This window comes from Schistocerca americana, chromosome 6 (genome assembly GCF_021461395.2).
Source record: "Schistocerca americana isolate TAMUIC-IGC-003095 chromosome 6, iqSchAmer2.1, whole genome shotgun sequence".
Lineage (NCBI taxonomy): Eukaryota > Metazoa > Arthropoda > Insecta > Orthoptera > Acrididae > Schistocerca > Schistocerca americana.
This window is the reverse complement of record NC_060124.1, coordinates 378,825,924-378,838,741: the sequence shown is the minus strand read 5'-3', so window position 1 is coordinate 378,838,741 and position 12,818 is coordinate 378,825,924. Positions and strand designations below refer to the sequence as shown.

General features: G+C 43.7%; 1 protein-coding gene across 1 annotated transcript in view; it reads left to right on the top strand.

Annotated features, from left to right (window-relative positions):
- Positions 1–12,818, top strand: part of LOC124619251 (ATP-binding cassette subfamily G member 4) — a 195,148-nt gene that overhangs the window by 143,512 nt on the left and 38,818 nt on the right. The window contains exon 5 of the mRNA XM_047145510.1: positions 6,476–6,686. Within this exon, the coding sequence (XP_047001466.1) occupies positions 6,476–6,686 (211 nt within the window). The remainder of the gene's footprint in view (positions 1–6,475; positions 6,687–12,818) is intronic.

Here is a 12,818-nt window from a genome sequence, read left to right as displayed (position 1 = left end):
AATTCTAAAGACATTCCAGACCTCACGCCAGTCAGCGCGTAATTAAACGCGTGCATTTCGGCCTCCTCTAGAAAAACAGTGTTGGCTCTTCTGCCAACACTACAGCAAGTGTACCAGTTTCTTTGGCTCTTCAGTGTATTTGTATATGTACTGTATGTATGTTCCACACCTCTTTCTAAATCACGGGACCAACCGTACTTGGTACACACATCACTTACCGTCTGCAAAGTATCGCTGTGGGCTAAGAACCACCTACCTATTAAAGCGGTGGGGATAGGGGTGAAAAAGCAGCGTAGTCCAAGACGCGCGATACGTGTACTTTGGTCATCTAGTACATGAGAATAAGAGCACTTAGATACTTACAACAGACTGTACACATAATTTCAAACCCTTTCTCGATGACGACCTCCACAAAATGATGAAAAGAAAAAAGTTTATCTTTTACCAGATTTAATTGTTCATTCGGCAAAACTGCCACATAAAACATTATGCTTTAATTTATGGCTTCTTCAGTAATAATTATATTTGTGACACATTGTTAGACAGTATTCACATATACGACTGAATGTACCTGCAAAATTATGTGATTGTACGACACAAAGTTCAGGACATATGCCGTCATGAACACTGAGATGCGTGAAAAACTGCCTCATCATCGGTGACATTTTAATTTATTACTTCTTTGCTATTTGCAACACATTTCGTTGACAGTTCCTACCTTATTTTACTCATATTTGAATCCATATAATTACTTTATGTATAGCGATCGTAGAATATACAAAATGGAGAAAAAACAGAAATCGATTTCGATCTCTCTCTCTCTCCACTGTCAGTATACACCTACGTTGCTGAATATACCTCCAAAAAATATCATTGTAAGAGACATAGTTCAGGATAAATGTCATAAACATTGTGACGCGTGAACAATGCTTGATCGTGTGTGACGTTTTAATTTATTACTGCTTTACCACCTACTCCATTCAAACACATTTCGCAGACAGTATCCACGTATACCACTAGCTGTACCTGCAGAACTACAGCTCATAGTTCAGGAGACACTACGCCTTTGATATTCAGCTGCATGAAAGTGAAACTACAGGGCGAAATTCGCTAGAGATACAGCTGAAATACTGTAGCGGTATAACTGGACCGTTAGGATAATGGGTGGAGCGAACTGACTGAGCTCTAGGTTACACCTTAAACAAAGCATTTATTACAATAATTACCAAATTTAACATCGGCGTAAATTTCTGTATCACAATCGGTTTCATTGTATCAGTCCAGCTAAGGAAAAATGTGGCTTCCAGCTTAAAAGCTCTGAATTGTATTAAGAGAAATTATTAAAAGATGCACAATAAATCATTGGCTAAGCCATAAATAAATAAATGTCTTTAAATACGATATCCCACACACATATCTCAACCAGGAATACCTTAGTGAGACAAGCTGTTTCATAGACTCGATGTCAGAGTACAGTCACCATTGAGAATTATATTTCTCTATGATTCCGTACGTAACATGACATCATACATGTGTAACTAATCTTCTGAAACAGATAAGGTTGTGTGAGAATCTGAGCTCAAGATTGTAATCACTAACCACAATGACACCGATCTGGAAATGACTTTCCTTAAAGCGGCTTCTCCAAAACGTTCATTCACTTACACCAACGAAATTGGTACCAACAGAGAACACAATTACCCTTATATTCGAAACAGAAAATTGCCCAGTAATCTGCAATGGCATCTTACTAAGGAACTTATAATTATAGATCTTTACATCATTACTTAAAATGCAGAGATTAAAAATCAGATTAATCAAAGTTTAGGGCCTTTTCTGAGCAACAGATGAATTTCCAACATCGAAAGGTAACATGATCTTATGAGCTTTAAGATGCATAGTAGCTTCTGAAACAAACAGGTCTATACCAAACTATCAAATAGTGATGCGTATACCAGGTATTGCTTCCCTGGTTAACTGCGAACTGTGTCACGCTAGTTGCCTTCGACATGGTGTAGATTTTTAGTACATGGAAACTTGAAATTCAAATGTTTAATTGACAGTAAACTGGAACAGACGATTACTAATATTGGTCCCATAGGAATTTACCACCACTGTTACTAATAAGCAGAAATGACAACTGTTATTATCAAAGGTCAGTTTTCTTCTAATTATGACAATAACAGCGTACAGCTTCATATGCACTACAGAGGATTACTTGACTTCCAAAACCAGTTAGCAAGTAATGCCTCCAACAAGCAACGATAACAGAACTTCACACAGCCGAAACGCTCACCAGTGAACTCGCTATAGCTCACTACCGCTCCTCGCAGAATGTCACAAATATCAGTACCTTTAACACCGAACGTAGGAAGAGCACGGCTAGTTCCACATCGTCTACATTACACTCGTCCTTCTTATGACCCGCTGGACCAGTGACCCGTCCGACCAGTTCCAACGTCAGGGCATCAACAGCCAGCACTTCCCGGTCACCGCTCCGTAACTGACCCCGCCTTCCTCCTTGCCACTCTCTCATACAACATCCTACCTCACCAGCGATATCACGAGCCCATAAGGTGGAAGTACTATCAGCTTCTGTGTGCAGTACTAACCTTGGCACAATATACCCTGTAGAAATACCGGGTGATCAAAAAGTCAGTATAAATTTGAAAACTTAATAAACCACGGAATAATGTAGATAGAAAGGTAAAAATTGACACACGTGCTTGGAATGACATGGAGTTTTATTAGGATGGCGCTCCACCCCATATTGCTAGACGCGTGAAAGATATCTTGCGCGCGTCGTTTGGTGATGATCGTGTGCTCAGACGCCACTTTCGTCATGCTTGGCCTCCCAGGTCCCTAGACCTCAGTCCGTGCGATTATTGGCTTTGGGGTTACCTGAAGTCGCAAGTGTATCGTGATCGACCGACATCTCTAGGGATGCTGAAAGACAACATCCGACGCCAATGCCTCACCACAACTCCGGACATGCTTTACAGTGCTGTTCACAACATTATTCCTCGACTACGGCTATTTTGAACTTTTGTATTTTTTCGGTTCTAATAAAACCCCATGTCATTCCAAGCATGTGTGTAAATTTATACTTCTCTATCTACATTATCCCATGATTTATCCAGTTTTCAAATTTATACTGACTTTTTGATCACCCTGTACATGTGAAACATCCTTCCTCACCAGTTATATCACGAGTCCATGTGACGGAAGTACTGTTAGCGTCTGCACACAGTGCCAACCTTGGCACAATATATGTAGAAATTTATGTGAAATATGTAAGATACATGCGATATATATTTAACATGTGCGTATGGGTAAAAACTGATTTCAAACAAATTTGGTACACATGGAAAGAGGAATTCCGCCTTATGCAAGACACCTTTTGTCTGTTTTGTTTCACCCAGACATGTTTCAGCACATTTTGTGCTATCTTCAGGGGGTTCTTGTTTTATTTTTTAACTGTAAAATTGTTGTTACAAATTGCCGGCCGAAGTGGCCGAGCGGTTCTAGGCGCAACAGTCTGGAACCGCGCGATCGCTACGGTCGCAGGTTCGAATCCTGCCTCGGCCATGGATGTGTGTGGTGTCCTTAGGTTAGTTAGGTTTAAGTAGTTCTAAGTTCTAGGGGACTGATGACCACAGCAGTTAAGTCCCATAGTGCTCAGAGCCATTTGAACCATTTTTGTTGTTGTTACAAAATAACATTTAGCGAAATTTTTGGTAGATAATATTTACAATTGTGAATGAATAATTGTTGTAAATTATTATACATCATTTGTTCATAGATCACAGTTGAGATATTTATTAACGACCTGATACACTATGTGTTGTTTATAACATCATATCAAAGTTCTGTTTGTAACCAATTTGCAAAAATAGTGGATGTATGCATTAGTTTACATAGCTTACAGATACTATTGGACATTTATTTCGGTAGCTATTCTGCTACACAAGCTGCAACTTCTCATCTGCAAAACAGCAAAACGTAATTTTTATTTTTCTGTTTATTATGCATTTACAATCTGAAAGGAATATATATCACGTCTTTCGTGTGTAACTTACGGTTCTGATATTGTAGTACTCTCTCATATGTTGTTGGCGAAGTGAATAGGCAGATTTCGTGGCCTGTGGTCGCTTGACACTGCACTTTCTCCGATTTTTCAAAACATAGGCCGAGTTTTCGCCGCCATTATGTGTTATTGTGGCTGTGTGGTGTTCATTTGTTTCGTAGCGCCTTTGGCTGGGTGAGGCGCGCGAGTTTGAGGTATATTTCGCATCTGTGTTGTTTGGTTTGTTTGAGTGTGTGTGTGTGTGTGTGTGGGGGGGGGGGGGTTCAGGACTGGGGCAGAAAGAGAGAGATAGAAAAAGAGGGAGGGAGGGAGAAGGAAGTTTTTTTCCCTGGGTGGTTTTCGTGTGGGTATTATTTTTATAGTTCTTCTGTCGTGGCGAAGAGGGTTTTATTGCACAGTGATGTGTATTCATTGAGTACTTTCTTTCCTTGGGCTATTGATTTTTGGATGTAATAGTTTTCTTCTATAGTTAATTTTTGATATAAGCTGTTACTAGTTTTAAGGATGTGTAAGTCCGTTTCAGTGTTTATTAGGTGGTGATTGTGTGCTGTCAGGTGGCCTGCAAATATCTCAACTGTGAACTATGAACAAATGATGTATAATATTTTACAACCATTATTCATTCACAATTGTAAATATTACGTATCAAAAGTTTCTCTAAATGTTAATTAGTAACATCAATTTTACAGATAAAAAAACAAAAAAGAACCCACTGAAGGTAGCACATAAGTGCTGAAACACGTCTGGGTGAAACAAAACAGAAAAAAGGTGTCTTGCATAAGGCGAAGCTCGTCTTTCCATTTTGTTCAAATTGTTCTGAGCACTATGGGACTTAACTTCTATGGTCATCAGTCCCCTAGAACTTAGAACTACTTAAATCTATCTAACCTAGGGACACCACACACATCCATGCCCGAGGCAGGATTCGAACCTGCCACCGTAGTAGTCGCGCGGTTCCAGACTGTAGCACCTAGAACCGCTCGGCCACCCCGGCCGGCTCCCATTTCGTAGCAAGCGCAGACATAACAAGAAGAGTTGCAACACCACAAGATGATTATTTGGTACACATATTAGTTACGCTCTGGACAGAAATACTGTGGGGGTAAAAGCCATCAGCCTCCTGTTGGGTTGAGGGTGATAACATAAGGAAAGGGGGGAGCAGGAGATGGACAGACAGCCAGGGGAAGAAGGAGATGGACACAGAGGAGATGGACAGAGAGGGGACGGAATGGACACAGAGAGGAGAAGAAGGAGATGGACAAGAAAGGAAAGGAGAGGAGTCGAACAGATACAGAGGGAGAGAGAGAAAGGCAGAGGGCGGGGAGGAGGAATTGGACAGAGAAACGAAAGAGGAGGAGCCGTTAAGAGAGACGAGAGAAGAGGAAATGGACAGAGAGAGGGAAGAGGTAGAATGAACGGAAAGAGAGGTGATGCACAGAGAGAGGGGGATGAGGAGATGGATGGAGAGAGGGTGCTGGAGGAGATGGACAAACAGAGGGGACAGACAGAGAGAAAATTAGACAGGGAGAAAAGGAGAAGAAGTCGGACAGAGAGAGGGCGAGGAAGAGATGGACAGTAAGGGGGATAGGAGGAGACAGACAGAGAGACAAGCTGTAGGGGGTGGAGAGAGAGGGGGGGAATGGAGGAGATTGGTGGAGAAAGAGGAAAGGAGGAGGTGCACTTATAGAAGATTGAAATAAATACATACCCTAGCAACACCGGGTACCTAGCTAGTTTCTTGATAAAAAGAACCTCAAAATATGTTACAGTTTTTTCTTATTTATCTCATTCTCTTCTTCGTCGTTTACTCGATGCTTCTCCTTGTCATAGTACGCCTCGAGGTATACTTCCTGTTTTAAGACTAAAAATCCATGTTTGTGTTTGTAGATATTCCTTAATATTACAAAACAAATGTTACAAGCCGCTTTTCGGCGAGTTTCTAAACTTTCAATAACTTCTTTTGAACAACAGTATGCAATACACATTGACCTGAAGTAACCTAAATCTTTCCTACACTGCGCCCGCCTCAAAACTATAACAGACAAAGCAAAGCGAAACAAAGGTATACCTATTATTGAGCCTTTGTGGTCTACTTTGCAGAAAAGGGTTCGCGATCGCTATCCACCTCCATCAACATTACCTGCACACGCCACTGTTTGGCAGGAAGTATCATGAAAGATTCCCCTGAAAACTGTACAAGGCCATTGTTTACCCATTCAGAGATGACTCGCAGCTGTTTTGATTGCCAACGGGTTCCCTGAACCGTGTAAGGCATGGCCATGTGTTTTTGCTGTTTCCATATTTTTATCCACCACCTGTAGTTATCGCATGTGCAGCTGTTGGCAGGCGCCGTCAGCTATGTCTACAGAGTCGCGCCCCTGTTGGCAGGTGGTGTACCTCCTGAAGCTGCTGGCGCGGCAGGGGCGGACGATCGTTTGCACGATCCACCAGCCGAGCGCGTCGCTCTTCCAACTGTTCGACCACGTGTACGTGCTGGCGCGCGGCGAGTGCCTCTACCAGGGTTCCGCAGACAACCTGGTGCCATACCTCTCGGCCGTGCAGCTGCCCTGCCCCATGTACCACAACCCCGCCGACTACGGTGAGTCTCCTCTGCATTCCTAAAGTAACATTGTCCTGCTCTTCCATTTCCGACTGTCAAATCAGGACATATCCTACATCTTCTTGGAGAACCAGTTGTATCTGATTACAAGATTGTATTGCATTGTATTGTATGTTAACCGGGGACTTAGAAACGACGGAGAGGCTCCGTCCCCGCCGCAGCCGCAGTGGTCCACAACCCCACGACGACTACCGCGGTCCACTTCACCCCTCCACCGCCCCACACCGAATTCAAGGTTATTGCGCGGTTCGGCCCCCGGTGGACCCCCCAGGGAACGTCTCACACCAGACGAGTGTAACCACTATGATTGCGTGGTAGAGTAATAGTGGTGTACGCGTACGTGGAGAACTTGTTTGCGCAGCAATCGCCGACATAGTGTAACTGAGGCGGAATGAGAGGAACCAGCCCGCATTCGCCGAGGCAGATGGAAACCACCTAAAAACCATCCACAGACTGGTCGGTTCACCGGACCTTGACACAAATCCGCCGGGCGGAACCGTGCCGGGGACAAGGCGGTCCTTCCCGCCCGGAAAACCATGCATTAGACCGCACGGCCAATCGGACGGGCGATTACAAGATTACTGACGATCAGCTTGAGCGCACCACATCGTATAAGTGTTTGAGACGTCCGCTCGAAGTCAGTATTACGAAACGCGAAAGGAAGACTTAGGTCTGATGGAAGGTTTCATCGAAAAATATCTGTAAAGAAGATCGCATACGAGAGACTATAGCAAAAAATACCGGCTGAGCATGAAGTGTTTCTCTAATTCCAAAATGTATTTGTAAAGAAATATGCCAGCTACAGCTATGTGATTTGCTGTAAGTGGTACCTTAATTCATGAATACTGTTTTCTGGTTAGTCACTTCTACATGTCTACGCGTCGTTTTCCAAATTGTTAAGTTTTTGTGGATACGCTTCTACATGTGGCCTGACTTCTGATTTCTTTCCTCTGTTGTTTCAACAAAATGGTCGACTGCTATACTCCGGGTTATTTGTTAGCCAGTTCTTCGGTGGAACCTTTCTGGACAAATGGATCAGTAGAGATGGTCCTGCATCATGGCTACCACGTTCAGTGTACATAAGTCCTCTCGACCTTTTTGCGGGGTTACGTCAAGGAATAAAGCGTTCACTTCACCAGCTCCAGGCGTAAAAGTCTTACGACAGCACCATAAGATGCTACAGTACAAGCGACGGTGACGGAAGAGATACTGGCAAAGACATCGAGAGAGACTGTTTATTGCCTAGAGCAGTGGCTGTCAAACTGCTGCTCGAATGAAGTATTCACACGACCCGCTGTTCATTGCCTTATTTTGTAATACCGCTGTATCCAGCAGCTAACATAAAGAGTTTCTTAAGAGTGCAGTTTTTCTTGCTCAGTAACAAACAAAAATACTTGTAGAGGAAGTAATATTTCAAGATTTACTTTATTTTAGTTGATGTTCGTGAATTCGGTAGTGAGCTAATTAAGGTTGACCGCTTACCTCAGGGGCAGAGGAGTAAATAGTATAGCCACTGCGTCGTTAGACAATACGACAGGAGAGAATGTATTATTGTTTGCGTTCCAGTACTGGCAACTCACAGGTGTGGCCTACTCATAATGATCAGTTGCTACGGTATAATTTCAGACAAGGAAGTAACATCGATTCGTGAATGTGTATTACGGAGACGGTGATCTTCAAATACGTTACTTACTGTAGCAAGGAATATTAACCTGAATTAACGTTGTTGTAATACAACACAATGAGTAGAAGAAACTTGGCACTCAAAACATTTAGAAACACATTTGTCATCATGTCTCAGCTCCATAAGGTATACATATCATAAAAGTGGATATATCCATGTATCTACACTGACCAGCCATAAAAAGTGACCACCGACCTACTGTCGATATAAACGCGTCCAAGCGATGGTGGCGACACAGTCACACACACACACACACACACACACACACACACACACACACACACACACACGGTACATGATGTGTCAGTGAGTGTGTAGAATGGGGAAGGCGCGCGATCTATCTGACCGAGGGTAAACTGTGATGGCCCGGAGGTTCGGCGCAAGTATTACGGAAACTGCAGGACTTGTCAGTTGTTCGAGTTGTGCTCTGGCAAATGTCATCAACACGTGGTGGAACCTAGGAGAAACCATGTCCAGACGTCGTAGGGTTGGATGGCCAACCCTCATTACAGATTTCGGATGTCGTAGGCTGATCAGACTGGCAAAGCAGGACAGGCGACGAACTGTGGCGGAAGTAACATCACACTTTAATGCTGGGCAGAGTACAACGGGCGGCCGGTGTGGCCGAGCGGTTTTAGGCGCTTCAGTCTGGAAGTAGTTCTAAGTTCTACGGGAGTCAGATTTAACTCCCATAGTGCTCAGAGCCATTTGAACCATTTGAAGAGTACAACGATAGGCCTCCGCAGCCGATGACCCATGCATGTGGCATTGTTAAGACTGAAATGTGCACGTGCTCCTCGGCGCTGAACGTTGCATGATCTGATGAATCCGGATATCTTCTTCCTCATACCAATGGGAGGCACGAACCCGTCGTCTTCCAGGGGAACATCTCCTTGACACCTTTACTGTGGGGTGGAGGCAAGCTGGCGGCGACTCCATTATGCTCTGAGAAATATTCATGTATACATTTGTCCACTGAAGCTCGTACAAGGCACAATGATTGCGAAGAAGTATCGTACACCGGTTGCAGTCGATATACACCCCTTCATGATGGTCATGTTGCCCGACAGCAATGGCGTTTTTCCAACAAGATAATGCGCCGTGTCACGAGGACAGGAGTGTGTTGGAGTAGTTCGAGAAACACAGTGGCGATTTCGATTTCATGTGCTGGTCCCCCCAACTCACCATATCTGAACCCGATCGAACACATCTAGAATGTGATTGAATGTGGCATCAGCGCTCATCGCCCATCTCCCTTGTAATTATGGGAATTAGGTGAACGGTGTGTGCAGGTATGGTTCCAACTCCCTCCAGTGACCTACCAGGGCCTTATGGCTTCCAAGCCACGACGCGTCACCGCTGTTATCCGTACCAAAGGTTGACATACCGGTTATTACGTAGGCGGTCATAATGTTCTGGCTGATCAGTGCATGTTCCTCATGCCTTTACTGCATCTATTTCAGTGAAACTTGGCACACATATTATATAGTGCTTGGAAATATATAATATGTGGGCAATAACCTGCAAACTCCTATTGAAATGAGGGTTGTAACGTCGAGAAAAGGGTGAAAGAGGGGATGGACATAGAAAGGAAAGAGAAGGAGCAGCACAGGTGGAGGTGGGGGTGGAGAAGATGGCCAGAGAGAGTGGAGGAGGGAGCAGATAGTGAGGAGGGAGGAGTAGATAGATTAGAGGGAATGAGGTGAATTTGGAGGGGGAGGAAGAGAGAGGTCAGATGTGCGAGAGAAGATGGATGGAAAAAGGAAAGAGGATGAGCTAGACAGCTGGAGGACTAGATGGACAGAGAGGGATGTGGGAGACGGACAGAAAGAGGGGAGGAGGAATTGGACAGAAAAAGAGGTGAGGAGGAGATAGAAGGGAGAGAAGGAGATGGACAGAGAAAGGGAAGAGGGACAGAGAGAGGAAGGAGGAGGAGATGGGCAAAGTGAGGGGAGAAGATTTAGAGGGATGAGAAGGAGATAGAGGGAAGAGGAGATGGTCTTACAGGAGATGAGGAGGAGAGAGAGGACTGAGAAGGAAATGGACTGGTTCTTTATTAATAAATGATGCGCATTTCGTCTACTTCAAGGCTTCTTCAGAAGTCCGATAAAAGTTGATATGCCAGTTACAGATATGGGTGATAAAACGTCGGCAAAAATAAATTGGCCTCGTTATGTGCAAGAAAGAAAGCTGAGACAACTATATGCATCCGTCACGTTTTAGAAGCATAACATAGGATAACCTTGCCGGTATGCCTGATGTGGTCCAGTGAATACAAGACATGTTCAGGTCCGTACAGACTGTCAAATGTTTACCATCGGCCTACTGCGGTGCATGTTTCAAGCAGCCATTAGCCTGGATGACAGCGTATTCGAGCAATCCATCGACCTATTGTGACAAATATTCATTCGACTAGGCAGCATGCTTCCACTGATCCGAGGTCCTAACCTGTTGGAATAGCAACTGACGGTGTCGGTCGGACTACATCGGAACACGCAGGCGCCGTCTGAGACGGAGGCCCATTGTTCATTGTCGTCACATCTGCTATGATGGCTGCCTGTTCTGCTTTACAGGTTGACGTTCTGTGATAAGGCGCGAACGTCCTACACTTTGTCGCCTTCACGTGTGTCATCGCCTTTCAACCACTTTCCACATATACTTACGAAAGCAGCAGGAGAACAGTCGATTAGCTTCGCCTTTACAGAGATGCTCGTTCCTAAGCGCCATGTCACAACTATCTGGCCTTCATCGAAGTCGCTCATGTCAGTGGATTTCCCTATTTGCAGCCCGTATCGACGCTGGAACGATTCCCCGAACGTCTCAGAGCCGCTTGCGAACTTCCGATACCACATCATTGTTCGCAACGCCACCAGGAGAGAGTCTACGTCGTGGTTGGCAGTGGTCATTACTTTTCGGCTCATCGATGAGTTTGTTCCCCGGGTATCAGATACTGGATTGTAAGTTGTAAGCAGGGCAAATACAAACTCCAGCCACGATTTAGTAATGATCAAGAATAAACTGAATTTCAAGAGAACTCTCCGGAAAAACCATTGTAGAAACAAGTGGAATACTGGAGTAATGAGGAATGATAAGATTCATATAAAGTTACCTGAGGCTATACACACTGTGATATAGAATACCACGATAGGCAGCTCAGTTGAAGATCAACGGACGCCTCAGAAAAGGGCAGTCACAGAAGTCTGACAGAGAAAGATAGGTTCAAGGAAAGCAACTGCGAAGAAACCTTGATCAATGAAAGAAAGAGGTACAAAAATATTAAGAGAAAGACTGGAATACAGAAAAACAGTCACTAAATGTGAAATAAATAGGAAGTCCAAGGAAGCCATGGAGAAATACTGTAGCTACCGGAAAGTGTGAAGACATCGAGAAAGAAATGTTCGTCGAAGCAGCTGATTCAGCGTGTAGAATCAAAACAACTTTCGGTGAAATTAAAATCAAGGATGAGAACACTAAGACCGCACCCGTAATTCCACTGTTAAACGCATAGTAGATAGCGGGAAAGTGGGAAGAGTACACTGAAGTCCTCTACTACGGATAGAAATTTCCTGAAGAAGAAATGGAATTCGGGATTGATAATATAGGAGATGCAATATTGGAGGTCAGAGTTTAATAGAGCTTTGGAAGACTTGCGACCAAATAAGACAGAAGGAACATATATTCCTTCGGAATTTCGAAATTTATTGAGAAAAGTGGCAAATAAACAACTGTTTAAGGTGGTGTATAGAATCTATGAGACAGGGAGACATAGCATCAGACTTTCGGAAAAATATCCTCCACATTATCCTGCAGATGGTAATGGTAGGTAAGCTCTAGAATTAACACACAATCGCCTAAACATGTCATGCTGGCAAGAATAAATCTACAGAGGAATGGAAAAGAAAATTGAAGCTCTGTTAGAAGACGATCAGGTTTTGCTTTACAAAAGGTAAAAAATCAGAGGCAGGTCAGACGCTGCGATTGATAATGGAAGCAACACTGAAGAAAAATAAATTTGTCAACCTGGAAAAAGCGTTCGTCAATGTGAATTGGTGAGACAAGTAAGGGTAAGCTATAGCGAAACACAGATAATATATAATATGTGCAAGAAACTATAGGGGATAATAAGAGTGGGAGACCAGGAACGAACAGCTCGGATTAAAAAAATGTAAGACAGGGATGCAGTGTACCGCCCCTACTGCTCAGTCTATACACCGAATAAGTAATGACGGAAACAACAGAATGGTTCAAGAGTGGGATTAAAATTCAAGGTGAGGATCTGATGTATCAGATTCGGTGGTGACATTGCTATTCTCAGTGAAAGTGAAGAAGAATTACAGGATCTCCTGATTGAAATGAACAGTCTAATGGGTCCAGAAATGGACTGAGGGTAAATCGAAGAAATACGAAATTAATGAAAAGTAGCAGAA